Source organism: Narcine bancroftii, chromosome 12 (genome assembly GCF_036971445.1).
Source record: "Narcine bancroftii isolate sNarBan1 chromosome 12, sNarBan1.hap1, whole genome shotgun sequence".
In the NCBI taxonomy this organism is placed as follows: Eukaryota; Metazoa; Chordata; class Chondrichthyes; order Torpediniformes; family Narcinidae; genus Narcine; species Narcine bancroftii.
The window spans coordinates 8,598,674-8,624,539 of NC_091480.1; the positions used below are offsets into that span (position 1 = coordinate 8,598,674).

At 42.1% G+C, this 25,866-nt stretch overlaps 1 protein-coding gene across 5 annotated transcripts in view; it reads right to left on the reverse strand.

Moving 5' to 3' along the window:
* Nucleotides 1-25,866, reverse strand: part of prkar1b (protein kinase, cAMP-dependent, regulatory, type I, beta) — a 92,850-nt gene that overhangs the window by 63,099 nt on the left and 3,885 nt on the right. For 2 of the 5 annotated variants that reach the window (XM_069905795.1, XM_069905794.1), the window contains exons 2-4: nt 19,283-19,385; nt 11,720-11,887; nt 554-724 (exon numbers count right to left, since the gene is read on the reverse strand). In XM_069905795.1, coding sequence (XP_069761896.1) covers nt 554-724; nt 11,720-11,887; nt 19,283-19,385 — 442 coding nt within the window. Of the gene's footprint in view, nt 1-553; nt 725-11,719; nt 11,888-12,174; nt 12,283-12,668; nt 12,757-19,282; nt 19,386-25,866 lie in introns of those variants that run through there. The other 3 variants (XM_069905798.1, XM_069905797.1, XM_069905796.1) reach the window with 3 other exon arrangements.

Consider the following 25,866-nt stretch of genomic DNA (forward strand, 5'->3'; position numbering starts at 1 on the left):
TTTGAAGGTGATGGCACAGATAGACAAGGTGGTAGAGTGCAAACACATTTACCTTCAAGCACTTAGACACTGAATTGAAGAGTAAGGAGGTTGTCATGCAACTTTGTTAAGATGTGGTTAAACCAGGATGGATGTGTGAGAGCAGTTTTGGTTGCCACATTATTGGAAGGATAAGATTATCAGAGGAGATTCAGCTAAGGAGTGTTTTAGTTAAGAGGAAAGACTGATAGGTAGGATTGGCTTTTCCTGATTTTTACATAGTGGTAAGTTGGAATCCAGAATACATGGAGTGGCAGACACTCACATCATTTACGTACAAAGATAAACACCTAAATTGTCAAGATATAGAAAGCTATGGACCATGGAGTTTGTATAGATAAGTTTTTGATGATTGGTATGGACACAGAAATAGATCTTCTGCCTTTCATGGAAAAAATGCTATCATAAATGCTCCCACCATTTATGATTCTGTGACAAAAAAGGACTATGCATGCCAAAGTGGAAATTTCACAAGCCAAACCCCAATTTCTCTTCAAAATCCAAATCCACATACCTTTCGAACATAAGAGACTGCATCTTCTTCAGTATAGACTTCAGCACTCACACCACCTCTTCTGCGCCTGGCCTTTACAACTGGATTTGGTGGTGGTGGTGAAATTTCATCATCATGCGAATCTGACTGAGAATTAGACTTCTGTCGAGCTAAAATCTGTTTGCACTCTTCCTAAATAAATAAGAGAAAAATAAGTTTTTAATATGCTGTGGAAAAAGAATTATGAAGAAAGGATTGACACGGCCACGAATATAATTGGAAAACAGCCCATTTTAATGTCGCGTCCATTCAGTGAGACACCTTAGCGTTAAGTTGAAGCCTTAACTATAGTCAGGGATGCTAACAGGGTTAATTGATGCATTCTTCTTCAAGTTAGACAAAACTAAGATTTTAATGCACAAAAATTGAAATAAAGGTCCTGATGTAGTTTTCAATGGGTTTATTCCATGCTGCAATCCTATTTTCTGTAACAGCATGTTTGCCTCTGTATAAATATACGTGCTTGTAGAAGTAGATTTCGGAGTCAGTCAAGAGTGGAGACTGCCTACTATCCAAAATATTTCACATGAAATAAAGCCTGTGAAACAATACTCAAGGTCTCCAATCAGTTAAATTCGTTGACATATACACTTTCCCATCTCTTTGTTAAAACCAGAAAACTACTAATAATACTCCCAGTTCTGAAATGAGAAATGTAAATATAATAATGTGTTAAAGAGTAAACTAAGTATGAATGACAACAAGCACCAAGCCATTAGCAACAGCTTTAAAATGGCTTGCTCTGCAAGGTGGTGTCCAATTGAGTTGAATCAAACTGGGTCATGCCCACCCCCACCTTTGTTTGCAGCTGCCTGCACTACCTGGACCAGATGCAAGGGTCAATCAATCTGTCCTTTTGACACTCAGCAAGATAATGCATGGCCCAAACATCCAAATGCTTTGACAGTGAATAAGAGGTTTCTTCCCCCCAATGTTTCCAATATTCAAAAAGTACTAAAACACCAAGAAATTATTAAGAACACCAAGTCAAAATAAAAAAAAAGTAGGTTAATTTCTTTCTAATCTCCATGCTTGGAATCTGTACTCAATTGAATGATGTGTCTGATCTTATGCCAGATCTGACTGGCAAAGGATTCCAAGGCATGATGTCACATGATCCTCTGAAATCTATCACCATTATGACCTATTGGTTGTACCTGTTGTTATGCCCATTGCTGAAGGAATAATGAAGAGTTTTAGAAAGCAACATAGGGAATCTAGTATTTTGAAGTGTTTGTAGACAGTTCTGAGTGGAAGAAATGTTTTCAGAACAGCGTAGATGGTGAAATATTTTCTATATTGTACAACCCAGCCACTTCATGCTTGTAAAAGATTGGGTTTGAGGAAATAAACTGAGCATGGCTGATATATTTGTCAGTTTTATTGGAAATAATGCAATTCCTTCTGCTCCTAATTACTCATCACCTTCGGTGAGTCTTTCCAGCTGGTGAAAGATAACTTGCCTAACAAAGGACCCAGGACCAAAACACTGGTTACCCTTTACTTCCTGGGGATGCTGCGGACCTGCTGAATTTCTCCAGCATGTTTGTGCACTGCACTCAATCCCAGCATGTGCAGACTTTATTGTTTTACTCCATGGATTTGTGATTGACATTTTGGAAGAATGCCTTTAAAGTATAATTCTGTGAGTACACCATGCCAAGCCTATTGCTGGAACAGTTTGTGCAACAACTCTCCTTTTTAGATACCAAAGACATTTTTTCAACCATTTGCAGCTAATCTAATGATCCAGCTACACCTTGCAACTACACAAGAACCACATTTTACCGTGATGCGACTTTGGTTCTGAATACACAACCGCAACTTCTGGCAGTCTAACCTTCAGTTTTCTGACTCTTTCCCAATGCAACTTCTGTTCTTTTCCAACACTGTTCCTCGAATTGTTCTTGGTATGGGCCCCACCATCTAAAACATCTACAGAGAAAACTGCCATTGCAAAGAAGCAGCAAATCATTAACAATCCACCACACGTTCTGATCTCACTGTTGCCATCAGGAAAGAGGTCTAGACTCGCCCCACCAGGTTCAGGACCAGCTGCCCCCCCTCCACCATCAGACCCCTCAATAGCAAACTCAATCAGGGACTCATTTAAGGACTCTTATTTTTTGCACTTTAATGATTCTTTTCTCTCTATATTGCACAGTTTGTTTACATTTCTTTATTTGTTTATATGTGTACGTTGAGTACATTTTTCTTTTGCACTACTAATTGTTGATTGTGAAAGGTAATTGTCCATCTCTCTTTGGCTTACCAAAATCAGATTGCAGTGGGAGGACATTTTGGTTGTTAGGGATCAGGGTAATGAGACCAAATCTCAACCCAAGCCAACCCCTAAATCACATCATAAACGGGTTGCCACATCTTCAGTCAGAGTTGAACTCCGTTCTAAGAAGGCATGACAAATTGTTTGGAGATGAAGGATCAAGCATAAAAGGGTTTACTGCTTCAATTAAATACAAGCCAGCTGCAAAACCAATGTTTCAGAAAGCATGCTCCGTACCCTATGCACTGGTGGAAACTGCAAATAATGAGTATGATTGGCTTGTAAATGATGACATACTGACCCCTGTAGCACATAGTGAATGGGCCTCACCCACAGTTCACGTTCCCAAGGCCCAAGGAAATACTTGCGTGTGCGGCGACGACAAGCACATGAAGGAGGTCACTGAGGATGATGGTATTGTACAAGTCTGTGAAATGATCAGCCTCTGTAAATTCTGTTACGTCATAATTCCAGATTTAAAGGGTCTCCCGACAGCATTGTATCAGTCCCCACACTGATCCCGCTGCCCCACTCTCTCCCTCATAAAATAAAAATGTTCTGAAATAAGCAAAAATACTCGGTCATTGAGTAATTGATTTGAAATTGAAACATCAGAAACTAAATCTTTGATATTGTTAAAAGGATATGGTACAATATCTATTGTATGCACATATACCAAGTTGAAAAATGTGATCACGTGTTTCTGGAAGAGTTATAGAAGTCATGATCTACTGTCAGCATCCATGCTAATATATATATCGCGCGCACACCTCTTAACTCTGCAATTATGCTAAGTAATTAACCTCATTATTTTATGTGAATGATCTTTTGCATCATTAGTACCCAAGGAATGTCCACTATGACCATATATGATGAAATGTTTGTTTGTACATCCATGACTGAACCACCTTGGAATGTGACTTGACCATTGCTTGGTCTATGTGCTATGTGAATAAAGCACTTGAGTTTTAGATCTCACTCTGTCAAGCAATGGGTATCTTGCTCCTGTTGTTTTGGCAGTGTATGTTAGCTACTGAAACTTCAAACTATTCTCAGTTTCTCCAGTGCACAAAAAGTGGTGATTCTGCCTCACCTGCAGGAAAAAAGAATCTCAGGGTTGTATGTGATGTCATTGGATCTCTGACAATAAATCTGAATTTCAACATCAGAACAAATTACAGCAGTTCATCCTCCCTACTTATGATGGTACGACTTACGATTTTTCAAAGTTGCAATGGTTCAATGGTGCGACAGTCGTTCTTTACTTTCATGTAATACGTTTAAGTAAGGTCATCTCAAGCATCATTTATTTTTCCAATAAACTTTAATAAACTTCTCAGATTAATTCTTTGTAGCCTCTTTTGTCAATCACTTCTTTTACAGTAGTTCAGTCAGAATGCTTGCAGGGACTGATAAAGCACTGTTGGGAGAGAGTGGGGCAGCGGGATCAGTGTGGGGACTGATACAACGCTGTCGGGAGAGAGCGGGGCAGTGGGATCCCTGTGGGCTGATATAGCACTGTGGGGAGAGAGTGGGGCAGCGGGTTCAGTGTGGGGACTGATACAGTGCTGTTGGGAGAGAGTGGGGCAGTGGGATCAGTGTGGGGACTGATTCAGTGCTGGTGTGGTTACACAAGGTATACCTGCATTCTTTTTCCACTTGCAATTTTTTCAACTTACAATGGGCTTGGCAGAACATAACCCCATCATATAACCCCATCTTAAGTTGAGGAGCACCTGGTGTTCTTGACACAATTTCACATAATCAAGATTTTTGGCCTTTTGAATGTCAGATCCAGCATTCCTTCCAAATTAATATCAGATACCCATGCTTCAGATACACTTCCTCTATACTTCTGTCACCCTACACTAACTGTTATTTTATATCGCCTTCCATCCTATCACAGGCCTTCCTTTATTTCACAGGACATGGGCATTTTCCCAAGGTGGCAGTTGTTGCAAATCATCTACTTGAACTGCTCCAAACGGGAGTAGGAAATACAAAATGTTGAAAGTACTCAATACAGGCCAAATCAGTGGTAAGGAATTCTCCTCTCCACCATCTTTGCATCTTAAAACCTGTTCAGTTCAAACTTCAACTGTTTTTCTCCTAACCCCTCCTGTGAATTTCCAGCAAATTTTGACTCCCCCTCCCTAAAATCCACATATTCCTGCTCCTCAACCAATCTCAGAAGTATCACAATGACTTAGAAATCTTTGAAGCATAGTGAAGATCAAATCAGCACAAATCCATCCAATCCTGATGGAAGAGTTCTGGCCCAAAGAGCTAACCCTTCTTTTTCTTCCAAAACACCCAAATTTATACATGTAGACCAAATGCTCAGCACCCGTTGCAATCTTGTTGCAGCCACCGTACTGGTGGTAGCAGGTCTGTGCACGTGTGAGCTCCAGGTTGGTGGACTAAACCACATCATCATCCATTACAAAGTGCAACAACTGTGGCAGTGACCATAAAGCGAGAAAGGAAATGTGTCCAGCTTTTGGCCAACAGTGTCAAATCTGTAGAAAGTGAAACCATTTCAAGAGATGCTGCAGATCAATACTAGGCCCAGACCTAGAAGGATGATTGACCATCTAGAGCCTGAAGAGGATGAACGCAGCACAGAAGAAACCTATTTCATTGATGGGCTGACACTGCGGATGGCAGTGGACTCAGAGACATGGATTAAGGGTAACAATAAAGCTTTTGTAACCATAAAGATCAAAGGCAAGACACCAGAAATGAAGGTCAACACAGGAGCCAAGTGCAACGTCACGTCGGAGAAGACATTCCGTCAACTAAAAAAAGGGAATAGATCAAGTCAACAAGTCTCACGGCATACAGGGGCAGCAAGATCAAAACCATTGGCATGGTGAAGCTGTGGTGCTACCTAAAAGACAGTTACATTACAGATGTTCTTCATTGTCCACAAGGATGTTTTGATCTGCTTGGCCTAAGTGCACGTATGGACATGGGACTCATTTAGTAGAGACGTTCACCAAATATCCCCCTCTCCAAAGACTATTTGTCACAGAATATTTTCTCGGAATCTAGTGATCTCTTCTCAGACAAGCTTAGGAGGCTGCCAGTAACATATTCAATAAGGCTCGACCCGGAGGTTAGACCTGTGGCCACGAAGGACAAAATCAAGGCTGAGCTAGAATAATGCAGGAGTTGAGTGTACCCCATTTTTTTAAAAAAATGCATAACACATGCATAATATGCACATTTCACAAACCAAGTACCAACCCCCCCCCCCCTGCATTATATGCGTGTGCACTATGAGAATATTTTTACATGTTGAAAGAATGCACACAATAGTAGATGTGGGAAGTCTAACTGACAATTTATAGTGAATGTGGGAATATAACAGCGGCATTGAAAGAATGGGCATAATTTATAGCAGCCATGGGAAAGATGCAATTTATAGCGAGCATAAGAGTGTAATAGCAGCAATGAAAGAACACGCACAATTTATAGCAGGCATGGGAAATTTTGACCTTGGGAATACCTCTTTGAACTGAAAGGCATGGCATTTCTATAAACAGGGTATTATGACTAGGGCACTGCACCTTGTCAATGTTAATTGCCCAGACCCATCCCTGAGGGAGGAAATTAACATATCAAGTGCCTATGATTTGAGGCAACATTAGAATTAAAATCCTGCTTTTCTCTGAAGTATCTTTGGAGAGGAATCAACTAAATAGATCAAAGCTTGTTAATGTGCAGGATATCATCTATATAATGGGTGATTGACACCTCTGGGGGAAGTTAATTGGGTTTTAATTGCAGGAGATTAACTGTGGCAGATCCTGGTATGTGCTTTCTCTCATGTGCCATTTAAATGCAAATTGCTTTTACCAGCTGTAATTCAGAATACTACACCCACTTGTTATGTGTGTGCACCTCATACAATCTATTTTTTTATTTATTTAACATACTATTTATGGTTTTCTGCGTGTTATATGCATGTGTGCATTATATGAATGAAAATATGGTAATTACTCCTGTTTCAGTACCAAGAAAATGGGTGTCCTCAATAGTAGCCAGTAACAAGGATAGGTAAGAAATCCAGATATTCATTAACCCATAGGACCTCAACACAGCCCTGAAGAGACCACACCATCTCATGTGCACCGTGGAATAGGTTACTGCACAAACGGCTGGTGAAACTGTATTCTCAATCCTCGATGCCAGGAACTCCTTTTGGCAGATTACGGTCCACCACAAATCATCATTACTGACCACATTCAGCATTTGTTTTGATCTGTATAGATTTCTGTGGATGCCATTTGGAATTAATTCGGACAGTGGTGTTCCAGAGATCCATGAAACAGATTTTTGACAGGTACCCCTATGCCATCATGGGGAGCGAGAACGTAGAGGAACACTATGCCAATTTAAAGAAAGTGCTCGACCTTGCCAGAAAGGTGAACCGGAAGCTCACAACCTCCTCAAGTGCAAGTTCCAGCTGAACCAGGTCAGCTTCGTTGGCCACGCTTTACCAGCAAAGGCCTGAAAACAGTCCCCTCAAAAACGAAGGCAAGCAGCGAGATGATGGTGCTGGGGACACTGCAGCCCTAAAGAGGTTTCTCGATATGGTTAACTACCTGAGCAAGTTCCTCGAACTCGTGAACTCACAGCTCCATTGAGACAGCTTATGCACAAGGACATGGAGTAGACTTGACATGAGCAGCAACAGAATGCTTTCAATAATTTAAAGAAGTACGTCATGCCCACCAGTTTTGTTGTTTTACCACGTCCAAAAGCCTGTGATGCCTCACAGTATGGGCTCGGTGCAGCATGCTTGCAAGATGGAAAGCCAGTGGCCTATGCTTCTAGGTCACTCACCAATACAGAGACCAGGAATGTGCAAATTGAAAAACAATTGTTGGTGGTGGATTTTGCCTATTCCAAGTTTAATGACTACATCTATCGTAAGCCAGTGACCAAAGAGACCAATCATCAACCCCTAGTCATAATATTGAAAAAACCCCTACCCACAGCACCAACAAGGTTACAGATTGATGCTAAGACTTCAGAAATACCAGATCATCCTGGTATTCAAGTGCAGAAAAGAGATGCACCTAGCCGACACGCTGTCTCGTGCCCCCAGAGATGCACATAATTTAATCTCGCCTAGAGGAGCTAAGGAGACAAACTGCAGAGGACATTACTTTAAATACTCTTGGCACTTTCTCAAGGGAGAATGGCCAAACAAGCAGCACAGTCTACCACCAGCGGTGCACCCCTACATCCCGGTCTGTGACGAGTTGCTCATTAAGGATGGATCATAATGAAAAGCCAGAGACCTGTGGTTCCCAACTTGTTACAGAAAACATCCTGCATCCAGGTGCAGAGGCAACAAAATAGGGCAAGGACCATCGTTTTTTGGCCTTGGATGACCGAGAACCTCGACCAAGAGGTGAAAGCTTGCTCAGTGTGCAACAGCACTAAGCCACACCAGCAGAAGGAACCATTACAGCTTCATCCGGTTCCAGACTTATCTTGGTCACTGTGGCAACTGACATTTTCAAGTGGCGAGGTCAGCAATACCTAACGTTAGTTGATTCATATTCAGCGTGGTACGAAATAGACCAGTTATGTGATGCGACTTCCACAACAGTCATCACCAAGTTGAAAAGACACTTTTCAGTGCATGGAGCACCACACATCCTGTTATCAGATAACAGCAGACAGTTTACGAGCCAAAAATTTAAGGACTTCACAGCAGAGAGGGACTTCACTCACATCACCAGCAGCCCAGAATATCCAATCTCAGGGGTTGGCGGAGACAGCTGTTAGAACTGAGAAACAGCTCATGGAAAGGTCCTACAGAGAGGATGTATTCCTCAATCTGCTTAACCTGACGCCACGCTTGGGTCTCCAGCGCAGACACTGATGTTGAGACAGACATGTAGACCTTATCTGAAGCAAGGAAGCTTCTGTCGCCCCAAATGAGAAATTCACAAAGCCAGCTGTTGAACTATGGCAGACGTAGCGCTTCAACAAGGTGAGCCAACTGCTCGAGCCTTTGGCATAGGTACAAGTCATCAGGATGCAAACTCCACAAGACTAGTAACAGACTAGCGTGGTAGAAGAAAGCTGTCAGGAGCCAAGGTTATACCTGGTCCAATCAGAAGGGAAAGTGTACAGGAGAAACAGACAACACATCCTTCCTATAAGGGAGCCGGTCCCACTTCAACGTGATCCTGACGAGACTGTGTACCAGAACATGGGAATTGTGCCTAAAGATAGTGGTACTCCCTCAGTAGCCACACCTGAGAGAATGGACAGAGCACGTTCTCAGGCTGAGGTAACACAGGCCTCTACCTCCACAGTGGGCTATTACTCGACGCACTCTGGGCACATCTGTAAACCAAACCCCAAGTACAAAGACTGATCCACCTCAGTTGTGTTCATTGTGTAATGTTAACTTGCAAACTGTGTTACGTTGGGGTTATTAAAGAATGGGGACATAAACCAGTCACTCGGAACCTGCTGCAATCACGTTGCAGCCACTGTACTCATGGTAGCATTCTGCACTTGTGCACGTTCCAGGTTGGTGGGCTGGAATTCAGTGGAGTCCAGGCACAATATGGCCACCATGTAAAGAGCTGCCACTTACCTGCAAATAGTTATTATTATAACCTCTCCGCTCGAATTGTGTCGTTACTACCCCATCAACAAACAATACACTTAATCAAGTTTTTGTTCTGATTGCTACAAAGCTGCAGGCACCTTCTACCAAGTAGAAACAGGATATATGCAGATGCCTTTGCTTCATCTCAATCCCACTTCCAAGTCAAAACAATCTTGGGCTTGGTTAAGCTAAGCAGAGCTACGAGCAAATTCACTTACTCACTCTCTGAATCAGTGAGGTGCACTAGAGGCTGCTCTTCCCACACCTACTCACTCTTTCAATAGAGTTGTTTCAAGATCCACTCTAATATACAATGTTTTTGCTCATTTCTAACATATGAACAGGTCAGGTAACAAATATTTCTCTGAAACAGAAGAAGTACCAAACTCACAATTACAAAAATGAACACAGCCTTAAAATTCAATCGGATATTATTTTACCAACAGTTTGCAATAAATCTTCTAAAGATACTCCAATTTTTTACCCCCAAATCCAGGGGCAATTTTTGTTCACAACCCTATGTTAAAAAAAGGTCCACATGGTATGATGACTACAGCTTAGCACAAGTGCTTTCAATTTAGGCTGATCATTCTTTGATTTAGCTTGCAATGCTCTATTACTCACTTGGCACCCAGTTGTCAACATGGTGGCTGAACCTTAAAAGTCAACTTGCAGACTCCCATCAATACTGCCAATTTGTCACTCCAGGCAATTGCACAGATAATTGGCAGATTTTAAAGTAACAAAGGCACCAGAAATGCAACAGTCTGCAGACGCTGTGGTTGAAGTATAAAACACAATGCTGGAGAAACTCAGCAGGTCAAACAGTTTATATACCAAAGACAAAGATATATAGTCCATGTTTCGGGCTTGAACCCTTCATCATGGTATGAGCAAAATGTAGGTAGGTGCCTGAACCTAAATATACATGACCAACATTTTGGGCTTGAGCCCTTCATCAAAGTATGAGAAAAATATAGGCAGGTGCCTGAACCTAAATATACATGACCAACGTTTCGGGCTTGAGCCCTTCATCACAAGGTATGAGCAAAATAGAGGCAGGTGCCTGAACCTAAATATACATAAGCAACGTTTCGGGCTTGAGCCCTTCATCAAGGTATGAGCAAAATACAGGCAGGTGCCTGAACCTAAATATACATGAGCAACGTTTCGGGCTTGAGCCCTTCATCAAAGTATGAGAAAAATATAGGCAGGTGTCTGAACCTAAATATACATGACCAACGTTTTGGGCTTGAGCCCTTCATCACAAGGTATGAGCAAAATAGAGGCAGGTGCCTGAACCTAAATATACATGAGCAACGTTTCGGGCTTGAGCCCTTCATCAAGGTATGAGCAAAATATAGGCAGGTGCCTGAACCTAAATATACATGAGCAACGTTTCGGGCTTGAGCCCTTCATCTCAAGGTATGAGCAAAACATAGGCAGGTGCCTGAACCTAAATATACATGAGCAACGTTTCAGGCTTGAGCCCTTCATCAAGGTATGAGCAAAATATAGGCAGGTGCCTGAACCTAAATATACATGAACAACGTTTCAGGCTTGAGCCCTTCTTCAAGGTATGAGCAAAATATAGGCAGGTGCCTGAACCTAAATATACATGAGCAACGTTTCGGGCTTGAGCCCTTCATCAAGGTATGAGCAAAATATAGGCAGGTGCCTGAACCTAAATATACATGAGCAACGTTTCGGGCTTGAGTCCTTCATCAAGGTATGAGCAAAATACAGGCAGGTGCCTGAACCTAAATATACATGAGCAACGTTTCGGGCTTGAGCCCTTCATCAAGGTATGAGCAAAATATAGGCAGGTGCCTGAACCTAAATATACATGAGCAACGTTTCGGGCTTGAGCCCTTCATCTCAAGGTATGAGCAAAATACAGGCAGGTGCCTGAACCTAAATATACATGAGCAACGTTTCGGGCTTGAGCCCTTCATCAAGGTATGAGCAAAATATAGGCAGGTGCCTACATTTCACTGACACCCTGATGAAGGGGCTCAAGCCCGAAACGTTGGTTTTGTATCTTTATCTCTGCCACAATGTTTGACCAGCTGAGTTTCTTCAGCGTTGAGCTTTCTACCCCTTGCAATCCGTCGAATTTCTTTTGCCAGATCCCCCTGATGTGCACTGGGTGCAGCTCTCCTCGCTTCTCCCCTCCTCCCTCCCTCCCTCCCTCCTTTACCTTCTCCAGCTTATCAAAATGCTCCTTCAAGAACTTCATTGGGCGCTCGGGCTTGGCAATGCACAGGCTCACAATGCATTCCTTCAGGATCTGCTGGATGTTGTGCTTCTGCACGTAAACTTCGCATCCTCTCAGGCTCTCGTCCTCCTCCACATTCGGCGACGCCATCTTTTAATGCGGTGATAAATGACAGAAAAAGAACGAAATGCCCATGAATGACTCGCCTTCCCTTCCCTCCCCTCGCCCCCGCCCCTCTCTCTCTCTCTCTGGCGTGCGCATGCGCCGCGGGAGGGCCTGGGCTGATCAATGAATCGACGAGGGGTCAATTGGAGGCGTTGAGGAGGCAGCGATCGCCCCCCCTCTCCGATCCCGGCTGTGGGCGTTTGAATAGGGCGCATCCCCCCTCCATCCCTCCCGCCACCGCAGCCCCTCCTTCGGCTGCTCCGCGCACCCACCTCGGGGGCTGGCCGCAGCTCGCCCGAGGACGCGCGAAGACGCTCCCTCTCCCCCCTCCTCCGCATGCGCGACGGCCGGCACCATTTAAAGGGGGAGGGGCGGGCTCGAGAGAGGGAGTGAGCGTGGCGGCGCACGCGCGCTTGGCCCGGCCCCGGCCCCGAGCGGTTTCAGCCTGGGCCAGCGTTTACGCCGGTGCGCATGCGCGCCCAGCTGTCGCTGCCAATGTCAATCAAAGCTAAGGCTGCGCTTTCCTGCAGATGCTTCGCAAAATGCTGGGAATGCAAGATGGTGTTGCAAACGCTTAAGAGATTTACTGCTACGGAAATCCAGGCGTGTTGCCGGATGTTAGAAATCTAAAATAGAACGAATACATATTTTGTTGCAAAACAAACCTCAGCAGAGCCGGAAGCATAGCGTGTTCAGAGAGAGAGAGATCTCTGAGTGACCTGATGCCTTCTTCACATCCAATTAAGTACTTTTGAAATAAACTCACGGTTGCAAGACAGGAAATCTGGCAGCCAAATAATTGACTGTAAATGGTCTCCATCCTCCCGAAATTAAGCAATCGAATGTGAACAACCTATCCTACTCAATTTCTTTTGTCTAGGATCCAGAACATGAAATACTTTAAATAAAAAATAACTAGCTCCATGGCCCTTTTTGGCAGATAGCGTCCCAACCTTCCATATAGCTCCTTTGTTCTTGTGTCAACATAATCAATCCTCCCTTATTATTGTGTCAATAACATTACCAGTCCTCCAAAATTTTCCTGCATTCTCCAGGAATTGCAAGTTAATCTCAAATACATGAGAAAAATCACGAATATTAAAACAGCAGTTAATTTTGTGTTCAATTATCATAAAAAGGCTGGGAAATGCCTGATGAGTTCAAATGGGTGGCAAAAAAATCTCCTTTTTCAGTTCCTAGTGGAAAGGCACGGTGCAGAGAATGTGGTGGATGGAGAGAGGAGGCTGTAAGCTGGGAGCTGATCTGATACCTCTAGAAATACAATCGGTGGGAGCAACTCAATTTGTTTCAGATCCATTTCTTTTTGATAACATCTCTATAATGCTCCAGACCTTTTCACTCCCTTCATCAATCAACATGTCTTGAATGTTAGCTGTGTTTTTGGTACATACTATTACTTTGGCACACCTAACATTTAACCTTCTACTGGCAGGTGATTACCATCTAAAACATTAAAGTAGATTGCAGATGGCATCAGTTTTGATTGACATCGTGGCCAGAATCACAATTTATTGTCATGAACGTAACAAAATTTGTTGTTTTGCAGTAGCATTATTGTGCATTACAGGTGCAAATATTCTGATAAATTACATTTCTGTAAATACGCTATTTTAAAAGATCAAATTAGTGCAAAAGTAGAGAAAAAAGTGAGGTAGTGTCTGTGGTTCATTGTCCATTCAGAAATCTGAAGGTGGAGGGGAATAAACTGTTTTTGTACCATTGAATGTTTGTCTTCAAGCTCCAGTACCTCCTTCTTGATGGTAACATGAGAAGTGAGCATGGCCGAGGTGGAGAGGATCCTTAATGGTGCTGAAAGAGTTCACAATTCTCTGTAGCCTTTTCCTGTCTTGTACATTGGCAACTCCATACCACATAGTGATTCAACCAGTCAGACTGCTCTCTACGGTACATCTCTAGAAAAAGGCAAGAGACTTTTGTGGTATCCCAGATCTTCTCAGACTCCTAAGAAAGTAGAGATGATGGGCTAAAGGACCTATTTTCACTGTACCTGTTCTGTTGCAATTGCACTTAAAAATACAAGGTCAAAATCAGTAACATCAAAATTAATTAATTCAAGATTCCTTTATTGTCAGGTAATAAAAACAGTGCAATATTACATGGAATTTGTTTTAGTTTGCCATAAGGCAGACAGATTTACCATTGGCAGAAATTGCCTAAAGCCCTCTTACAGTCAGAGAAAGAGAAGCAAAAGACACTGAGTGTCTGTGGATTCACCTCGGGTGTTGCTGCAGACCCCACAGCTACACAGAGTCCAGACCCGACCATCAGCAGCTAGAGATCTAGTTCCAAATCTCCAACACGATCAGGAAATCTTTAGCGCCCTCGGCACCCTCTTGCATCCTGGTTCTAATACCTGGTACCCTTCAGCTAGTCTCAAGCCAATATCCAGCAGTCCGCCACCTGATGTGAATTCCTCGACCACAGTTGGCAGTGGCCTGTAGCTTGAGTGGGCTCCTCACCTTGAGTCGCCAACAGCCTGTGTGTTCTTCAGCTGTAGAATCCCTCACTGCTCTGCCACTGTGGTCACTTGATGGCACATCTAGCATACTCACCTAATGTTTGCTTGTGATTGGTTTATATAGTTCTATATGCATTGCACAGAAGGAGACCATACTGCCCACCCAACCCATGTCAGTTCACAGTCTACTTGGCAAGTATCTAACCAAAGATCTAACCAAAGGTCAAATAACAGAAAATCTTTTTAAAAAATGATACTGTACAATAGAACAGAATCAGAATGGAAAAATGGATTTAATTATCTGCTGGAATTCATCAAGAGCATGACTAGCAGAAGAGAAAGTGGAAACTAGTGGATGTAGTGTATTTATATTTTTTAATAAGTCATTCAACAAGGTCCCACACATCAATGTAGATCACGTGGAGTTGGGATAATATACTGGCATAGATTGAAAATTTTGTTAAAGGATCAAGAGTGGAGTGTGGAAATAAACTATCCAGAGGACAGGCTGTGATGAGTCAGGCAATTGCAATGGTTCAAGAAAGTGGCTCACCATCATCCTCTCAAGAGCAATTAAGAACAGACAATAAATGCTGACCTTGCCAGTGACATCAAGAGGGAGAAAATTTCATTAATAAAAAAGTTAATAAGAAACGTGCATGAAATGGCAAAATGAATGTGGCTAAGTTTAAAATTCAATTCATTTTGGCTGTTCTCCCATTTCTTTATTCCTCGTGGACCAGAATTTATCATCTATGTTTGTACTTCATTTCAGTTTGGGGAGTACTACATTGTCAGAAGTGTTGTTTACTGGAATATTTTGTGTCCTTTCAGCTAATGGAGAAATGAGGATTTGGGTGTATGCCATTGTACGATTCTGGATGAGGATATTCAAGCCATTATTCAAGGATATTATAATCTTCCAATCTTACCAAAAAAACAATTATTGTTTTGCTTCATGCACTAGTCAATATTCCATTTACACCCAGAAACACACGAACCAGTTTAATGTTTGCACAGGGTACCCAAAACGGGGAGAGCATCCCCATCCACCTGACTCGCTGAGAAGGAGAAACATAGGAGATGACCCTACAGGATGGTGACCATGGCAGCAGACCAGCGAGAGGCTCAGAGGCTGACAGACTCTAACAGGCTGAGGGCTGTTGGCGACTTGCAGTCAAAGGACCCAAGTTAAAGGCACAAATTCAATATTATTGGGGCACTCAACTCTTGCGCATGGGCCAACCGAACTCCAATACGCAAATCCACCGCACATGTGTCTACCAAAGACTCGCATGTGTGCACAGGAACCAAGATGGCCGTGCCCAACCTATGGACCCTGGTACGCCTACTAACAAGGGAAGTGGACAATTCCTACATACGTCCATTCCGAGATACAACCAGTCATCCAGAACGGAACATGCTTGTATATCGGGGAGCACCTGTAATTGGGCAGCATGGGCTCATGGGGTGAAAGGGCCTGGTAACGTGCTGTATGTCTAAGTTTAAAAATTAAATTAAAATTCACAGTCATCGAGCATAGTTTGATACTGAGCCTCAGGAGATATTAGAGAAAAATCCCAATCATGGTAACAGGAAGGAAGTGGAGATGTAGAAAGATCCAATGAGGTTATTCCAGAGTTTGGCTGCACATACCCTTTCATTTAGTGCTGCTGCTGTGTGTCTATGGCCTAATACAACAAACAAATTTCGACTAATTATTTACAGGTTCTTGCAATGGCTTTAAAGTGTAAAATGACCACAACTATGATGTAATACAGTGTTAGTCCACATGATTACCCACAAATTGCCATTCCAATAATTTCTCTTCTAAATCATTTCCATTTCTTGTTAGAGTAAGCTGTGTAGCATGAGAAAATAAATTGTTCCGACAAATTTAGAGAACACAACCCATAGCTCCATAGATCCTTACTCCAAGTTGATTTCAACATCCAGGACTATGAAAAGAATGTGACATTGCTTAGCTTTGGAATCAAGTTTCCCACCCTCTGTTTTGACCATTTTGTTCACGGAATCAATACTGCACACTGAAGAACACCACTTACACAAAATATAAACATTGTTTTCTTTCATGCCTGTTCTTTCTGTCAGCCATGTCACAGAAAATGATGAACTTTCAAAAAATATTTAAACTGGGTTTTACTTTCAGTCAACAGCCACCTGATAAGTCTGAAAGAGGGCATCATATAATCAATCACAGCAAATAGGAGGTTTTAGAACATAGAATAGCACAGGAACAGGTCCTTCAGCCCATAATGTCTGTGCTAAATATGATGCCCAAAGTAAATTAAAACTCTGCTGCTTGCACATGATACATCTATCTAGAAGCCTCATGAATACTACCGTTGTATCAGCTTCCAGCACTACTCCAGACAGCCCATTCCAGGCATCTACCTCTGTATTCCAAATACACCCCCCCCCACCCTAAAGGCACATGCCCTGGTAAGTGAGGTGTTGCCCTGGATAACAATCCTTTCCCCAATCAATGCCTCTCATAATTTTGTAAACTTCTATCAATTTCGATTAGAGTACAAGAGTTAGAACATTATGTTACAGCTGTGGAAGACACTGGTGATACCAAATTTAGAGTATTTGTTAGCAGTTCTGGTCACCCAAGTATATGAAGGATATCGGTACAATGGAAAGGGTGTAGAAAAGCGAGAGAAGGACAGTAACCAGGGGGGTGGACCAATGGACCAGTGAGGGGCTCTGCAGCAAAAAGACACACACAGGCTGCAAGCCATTGTGGAGAGGAACCTTCAAAGGCTGTGGGCGACTTGAGGTCAAAGGACTCACGCCAGACTGCAGGAGACTAGCTCATGAGAACGAGGTATTGGAAGCAGGGTTCATGAGGATGCTGAGGGCAAGAAAGGCTCCCAAAAGGCTTTAAACACAGAAGGCTTCCTCATTGCATCCAAGGTTCGGATCTGGGCTCCGGATACCAGTAGTTTGAACTGAACTCCAGTTGAACTCCTGTAGAGGCTGTGGGCGAATCCATGGACATTCAGTGACTTTGAGGCTTCTCTTTCTCTGACTGGCAGATGAAAGACAATTTCAAGTAATGGAATCTGATCTAAGAAGGAACAGGCTTTGGTCTGATGATTGATAATATAAAAATATACACAGCATACATAAGAATTGACTTACTCCTTGATCCATCTGACAGATTGATCACATGTTGATTCAGTTTTGCTGATGTCACTAATCTATGGGAGATAGATTGTGAGCTCAAGACCGACTCAGAGAAAAACCATTTTGGCTGCAACACCATTGTCTTCTTTGGGGAGTCATTGAATCCAGTTCTTGTCTGGTTTTTATTTCCCCAGGCCTTCTTTAAGGATCCCTTGCTTTAGTTGAATGGCTGGCAGTTCTCCCAATCGACTGGCCAAACTTCCTTCCGCAAGGAATATCACCAAAATAGGGATTTGGCTGGTACATAATGTTTTCCGACGGGGCACAAGGGAATGAAATGATTGCTATTATATGTTATGAGTCATTTACACATCATAAAGGTACAAATTAATGTGACTGTCTAAAAATAATAAAGCAACACTTTTACCTAGTTGGAACTGTGTGGATCCAAGACATAATGAAAGGGAAAAACCTTCAAAAATGGGGACTAGTTTATGGATCATTAATCGTCAATGACAACATCTAACTGCTAAATAGACTCAAAAATATGAAGGGTGAAAGTCCTTACAACCTAGGAGGACCTCTCCGAAATGGCATGGAATTCCTAATGTCCAATCTGCATTGCACCTCTTCATTTAATACTTCCCATTTCAAAATCCATCTTTATCTTGTTTCTCCAATCAAAGTTGGGATATTTTGTTTGGATCTATAGGAGTTCAATTTTTGAATTATTGATCAGTAGTTTCATTGTCCACACGAAGTTTTGGAGATATAGCTAATTTTTTGATTTGCTATGAAGATTTGACTGATAGAAGAGATACATTTTACAGAATCTACAGATAAAACTAAACATCAAACCTCAGAGAAAGCTGGAGAGTTCTGATAACCCTGCCATACCCTGGAGGCAGCACCAGACTGATGTCGAACAGCAAACAATAAACAATGTTCATTTACATATGAAGCCAAATCCATTTAAAGGAGCAAAAATAAAACACAACTTCTCCTAGTTGAAAAAGAGTAATCTCTCCAAAATTTTTTTAGAATTTAGACATACAGCATGGTAATAGGCCCTTTCGGCCCATGCCCCCTCCCAATGACACCCAGTTGACCCGGTATGTTTTGAGCAGTGGGAGGAAACCAGAATCCTCGGGGAGAATGTACAAACTCCTTACAGACCGCACGGAATTTTAATCCTGCTTCTGATTGCTGGCACTGTAACAATTTGTACTAACGGCTACGCTAACTGTGCCGCATAAAAATAAAGAGCATAACAAATCAACAGTGCACTTGCAAATGAAATTTAAATCAACTGTAAATGCTGGGTATCTAACATAAAAACAATGCCGGAAAGACTCAGCAGGTCAGGCAGCTTCTGAGGGAAGAGAAGCAGAGGCAACATTTCGGGTCAGAAATGTCAAGATTCTTTGTTATGAAATAAAAAGAGATGTAACACGAGATGGTATTTAGAATGCCATAAGTCAAAAAAAGATTTGCCATCATCAGATATTGCCTGGCGCTCCTCATAGACAGAGATAGAGAAGTAAAAGAGAGTTCCTTCAGTGTCAATGAGGATCCGTGGATTCACGTTCAGTGCTCCCACAGCCTCTGCATCCACACAGAGTTCAGTTCAAACCATTCTTAACCCAAGCTCAAGGTCTGAACCTCCGACACAATTGGGGAGCCTTCAGTGGCTGAGGCAGCTCCCACATCCATCCCAGTTCTGATACCTGGAACTTCTTTAGACAGTCTTGGGCTTTCCTCCTGGTGTGAATCCTTGGACTGCAAGTCATCTGCAGCCTGCAGGGTTCCCCTCCTTGAGACACCAACAACCTGCCAGCCAAGGAAAAAGTATGTATCATGGTTAATGTGGTTTATGGTGTGAAGAATAAAAAAAATAAAAAAAAAAACAAAAAAAAAACAACCTGCCAGCCGCAGAACCCCTCACTGGTCCGCTGCCTTGGTTACCATCCCATATGGTTGCCTCCTCTGCCTATCCCTTTCGAACAGGGATATTCTCCCCATTTTATGATGCCCTGCAAGAGACCTCTGCTTCCCCAGAGTCAGCATTCCCTCAAGATGACTGCCAGCACAAGTGCCACCATTCTGCGGTCGCAGAATTTAAAAATAAATCACTTTTAGCTTATTTCACATGCCCTTCAAAGTCTGCATGGAGCTGTCAGTAGGGCAGTAGAACCTTAAGGGGGAGCATTGTATCTCTGCTCTCCCCTGGAATGTACCAGTGTTTTTTTTTAACTGAAAGGAAGACAAGGAGAGTTTTTGTAAAGCAGCTGGAATGGGAAGGGTGGGTCTATTTCTATCCTTGTTCTGCCCAGAGAAGAGGGGGGGGGGCAGAGATGAGGTACAGGAAATGGATGCGGTGTGCTGAAGGTCCAGGTTAACTCATCCAGTCATCTCTATTTTGTCCAGCTAATTTGGAGTCTTGTGTGTATTTTTGGACACCTGCCTACAGGAAAGAAAAGAGTTTGAAAGACTGCAGAAAAGATCAGCAAGAATTTTGCCAGGACAAAGAGATGAGTTATAGGGAAAGGTTGAATAGGTTAGGTCTTTATTCCCTGGAATGTTGAAGAATTTGACAGAGTTATACATTATTTTGAGGAGTATGAAAGCAGACTTTTTCCATTGAGGTTGGGTGAGACAAGACATGTTTAAGGGAACATTGGGAGAGTATGGAATGAAGTGGTAGATGTGAGTTTGATTTCAAAATTTAAGAGAAAATTGGATAGGAGCATGGGTGGGAGATGTATGGAGGGTTATGGTTCAGGTGCAGATCAATGGGACTAGGAGAAATAATAGTTCAGCATGGACAAAATGGGCTGAAGAGCCTCTGTGCAGTGTTCTATGGTTCTAAAATGTTGTCACAAAATAGAAATTAATGCTGACCAAAACCTTTCTGAGCAAGAACTACGTTTTAAAAAGAAACATTTTGAAGGTAAAAGAAGTGCAGAGAGGTTTAGTGCAGAAATTTGAGCAATTGGACATTTGAAGACAAGTCCCCCACTAATGGAATGGATAATACTGCGCCTGCACAAAGGGCGAAAGACTTTGAAGATAATGTTGGGGGACTGGAGAAGGAATTCGGTGTGAAATTTAAGACAACTACAGAGCTTAGGCAAAAGAAGTCAGAAGGCCGAAGTATTAAATGAAGGAATGTGATGTATCGTTCTTTATTCAAAACTATGACATGGGGCCATTTTTCAGTGACTTTTAGCATATAACCAGGTCATGGATCATTTAGCACTCTGGCAGAAACTTAGCATAGGTTTGTAAAGACTTGGCCATGATGTTCCTCAGAGATGAATAGGCCATTTATAGTCATTATCTCGGCTTATATATGAATATAGACCACTTGGACATGACACAACAAGACATTAAGCCTGAATATCAGAGCCTTCATAAACAGAAAGAAGAAGGAAAATGTAATCTTTGATTCATTGACCAATGTGCCAGTGGAAGGAAGTCCAGCGGTTTGAAGGGATCCTTGTTTTATTCCATTTACCAGCAATGCTTTCCATTAGGTGTACAATAATTCACCAATATTGACACTTGGGGATTCCTCAATACAGTCATATTTTTTCTCCCGGTCTCAAGTGACCCATCTGCGAGAAAGACTGAAAACTGGCTTGGGATGAATTGGTTCTGCTTCGTTCAAATGCAACTCCAAACAGTCAAGTGAGGAGCATTAATGGTGGCACTGGACCAGATGACGGACTATGAAACCCTAATCTTGATTGTGGGCCAGGAGAGCAGAATACAAAGAACTCCTGATTGAGGAATCTAGCCATGAAAGTGGGAGCATGAATAAAAAGTGGGGAGTGAAACTAAAATAAATGATCACAGTTAAAGCCAGATTAAACTTTTAGCATTGGACTGTAAAGTTATGAGTCACAAAGTAGCAACAGGATACATATTTATTGTTTTAAAACTAATTAAACTAATAAAACTTTCCATTTCTATTTAAAGATTTTATTTTACTTAAAAACTCCACACATGTTGTTATAGCCTTTAGCCCAATTTAAAATAAGTGCCTTGTCATTGAATTTTCCATCTGACAAAGTCTAGAATCATAAATTATATCGTTTTAAACTTTAGCATAAGGTGGTGCTGATCAAGGCATCTGCCTTTTTGATATTTTAAGACTCAAATGAGGAAACACATTATCCTTTTGTCAAGTAAATGCTGGTTCGATATAAATGCTGTTCATCATATTCAATGTGTCCTTGTTAATTTGCTTCAGAGCCCTGATATGCTTTTCATTGCCATATTGTGCAAGACCACACTCAAACCATTTTTCACTTCTGTCAGGGGAAAGCGACAAATTGGATCTGAAATGCTTCTGTGGTAGGAAACAAAGGATAATGATTAGCCAATGATTTTTTAGCTGGAAGTTTGTTACTGTCAGATTCCCCAAGGCTCATTTCCTTGACCCCAATGTATTGCATTAATGCTTTACACTTTAACAAAGGGGGCACAATAAAGGAGGTTGCAGATGACACAAAAATTTGGTGATGTACTTAAGAGCGAGGAGGAATGTTTCATAATGCAGGAAGGTTGAACGCCCTGATCAATTGGACAGAGGGAAATAACAGAAGACGTCACTTTGCTGGTGGTGGATTGGAAATCTCAAAGCAATTTATTGGTTAAAAAAAAAAGGTCACCTGCAACCCTGACTTGGTCTTGACTCCATGATTCTAGTCCTGCTCTAACAGTAGTGTAGTTTATATGACAAAGATAGTTGCAGCAATTCAAGGTCCACATGAAATTTGCAATAAATATCCATTTTTTTTCCCCAGAGTTAAAGAATGTCTTACTTCACATTTGAGCCCAAATAAATTATCCTTGGCTGACAATAGAACCCTAGAACATTACAGCACAGAAACAGGCCTCTTCAGCCCTTCTAGTCTGTGCTGAACCACTTTTTTGCCAAGTCCCCCTGACCTTCACCCAGTCCATAGCCCTCCATATCCCTCTCATCCATGAACCTGTCTAAATTCTTCTTAAATGTTAAAATTGAGCCCGCATTTACCACTTAGCTGGCAGCTTGTTCCACATCCCCACCACTCTCTTTGTGAAGAAGTTTTCCTTTATGTTCCTCCAAAACTTTTCCCCTTTCACCCTTAACCCATGTTCTCTGGTTTGTATCTCACCTACTCTCAGTGGGAAAAGCCGACCTACATTTTCTCTGTCTGTCCCTCCTCGCATTCATAGAAAGTAAAAAGCAGTCAACTTTTCGGGCCTAAGCCTTTCTTCAGGAGTCCTGTCCAAAGTTGGGAGAGGGTTAAAATTTCAGACTGAAGTCAGTCCATTACTGCCCTTGCTGCTTCAAAGACCTCACTCATACATCTTCCTCGACCTTTGTGCTCAACTCTCAGGGAGTCTATTGCATATCATGTTGAACTTTACAAGTAGGCATAAAAGATCCCATTGGTATTATTCTGAAGTACAGAGCAGCACATTTAAGTAGAAGCCTTCTTTTCTTTTCATCTCACATAACATAAATATTTTTTATGTAGTCGTTAGGAGAAAAATATGGAAGAAACCAAATCTTGACTGCTTCACAAGGAAGAGGGCCAGAAACTTTGAGCAGAATCCGTGGGGTGGGGGAGGGAAAGGGCATAGCCAAAGAAAAGGATTTGAGATTGGCTCATTTAGAGGACTTACACATCATGCTCTTGCTAAAATAAATGCATCACAAAAAAGATGACCCAGGTCAGTTATTATCATTTTCCTGTGAATGGAAGATCATTGAGCTAAAGTTGTTGGAAATTGGTGTACTTTGTACACCTTGACACCACCATGGCTATATTTCAAAAATACTTTATTGTTCATTGGGTGTTCAGGGAAGACTAGAAGATGTGGAAATGTAAGTGACTTGTAAAAACTGCAGAAAGCAGTGTGTGGAGACCACCCAGTCCGACTGCTGTCAGCTCCATACAGGCTTTCAACCAACCATGGGGTCTGCACACAAGATGGCAGTGCCTATTCTCAGCAGAAGCCACAGGGATTGCAGACTCCAGGGAAGCAGAGGACTGGCACAGGGCACCAGAAAATAGGGAGAATACCCCCCCCCCCCCCCCAGCCCTGCCAACCTCCCGTTTGAACCAGTGAGGGGTTCTGCAGCTGAAGAACACACAGGCAGCAGGCAGCTGATGACTCAAAGTGAGGAATTTGCATAAGCTGCTGGTGACTGTGGTCAAGGGATTCACACCAGGCGACAGACTGCTGGAGACTGGCTGTAGGGGGTTACCAAGTATTGAAACGGGACGTGAGAGGGTGCTGACGGATTCCTGATCATGTCAAAGGTTTGGATCTGGAGCTCGGGCTGCTGATGGTTTGCACAGGACACTTGTGTGGCTGCAGGGGCTGTGGCAGCACTGGAAGTGAATCCACGGACATTCAGTGACTCTCTGACTGAGAGGTGCTTCAATTTCAACCAATGGCAAATCTGTCTGCTTTATAGCAGACTAAAGCAAATTCCGTGTCATATTGCATAGTTTTTAATACATGACAATAGAAGAATTCTAAATCTTGAAAACCAGATAGAGGGTTTTACTATTTTGATCTTAATCCAAAAAAAAGGTATCATTTATTAAATCAAAAGGAATAGGGCAAAGGTTTGAGATACCAATGAGCAAATCACTGTAACATCCATGCTAATTCTCAATAACGTATATTGAACACAATGACCATTCAGTTTGATTTAGCTTTATGTGCTACAGATGTTTCCATCTCCTCAAAAACACTATGATTTTCCCCCATTCCTTTTCCATCTCTTTCAATTCAGGCCCCCATTTGATTCTCTCCATTGCTCCAAAGCTTTAAATTTTAAACAAGATTAACTTTAATGGGAGATACCGCATGGTAACAGGCCCTTTCAGCCCACAAGTCTGTGCCACCCAAATACATCCACGTGACCAATCGACCTCTCAATCCTATTTTGTCTTTGGAACGTGGGAGAAAAATCCTGGAGGAAAATCACACAACACAGGAAGAACATACAAACTTCTCAGATTCCAATCCGGACTGCTGGTGGAGTAATTATCACTGGCATATCATTTTATTCTCAATCTTAAAAATTTAACATTAGTGATTATTGAAGATCAAATTTCGCTGTATCCAAGTCGCATCACTATAAATTTAACTTAATTAACGTTGCATTGTGAAACACAAAGGTTGCAACCTTTTGCTCATCCCTTTTAGTGGGCCCATATCTCTTCATCATTGTAAGGGTATTAATATCCCTGGTGATTATGACTTCCCACAGTCTCCTGTGCCTGTGTAAACAGACCGACTCTTGAACTGTTGAACCAAGCTGCCATTTAATAGCACTTCTTGTTACTTTGATCTTTTATGCCTAGCTTTTATTGAAATTGCTTCAAGCAGCTCTATCTCTGTGGCTTCAAACATTTTGATAGCTGTTATGCCATCTCTTAATGTCACCCTTCTGCCAAGATTGCAATGCTTCTTGTCAGGAAATATGCTCCAAGGTCAAGCTCTTGTCCATCTTCTGTTCTCAGACATGTTTCTTTAATGAGAACAATGCCAGCTGTGCATGCCCAGCATTCTTCTTGTATTTGAGGTTATCCTCTGACCCCTTCCATCTTTCTTACACTTGTTGTTCTCCCTTTACCTTCAACCATTTTTTCCTGCTCTTCGTAGGCCAGCTGTTACAAATGGTTCATTTTCACAAGAAGCCTTCATTAAACATTTTTGGTTAACTTCAAGCATTTGATTTTTAACTTCACAGTTTTATTATGGTGCAGGATCTAGCACGGAAGAATTGCAGTTGTTGGGCTCTTTGTAAGATCCAATGACCCTTTTACCCTTTGGGTGATCAGTTGCCTTTGCCAGTCTAAATTCTAACCCTTGCCTACCCTAAGTAGGGAGTGGTATAAAGATGAGACCAAGTTGACATTCCAGATCAGCATTCCTTTGTTATTTCCCTGTGCCCTTTCACCTTCAATGACTTTCTAATGCTCTGAGACTCGCTCAACACTGCGCCAAGATTTTTGTGTTTAAGTCTCTGCAAGTGGGGTGTGAACCCATGACCTACAGACTCGGAGGCTAGTGTCATACCCTAAAGATGTTAAAATAAAGCACAATTCCACATGCCCAATAGACTTGAAACAGGGTGTCAGAGACATTGACCTTGTGGACACCTGTCAAATCCTCATTCAAATGTTTTCTACATTACCGGCATTGTAAGCCATCTGGTCGTTCATGATTTTAAATACGATATGTTTTAGAAATACATGGAATATCAACCAATATTTTTAAAAGGTAAAAACAACAG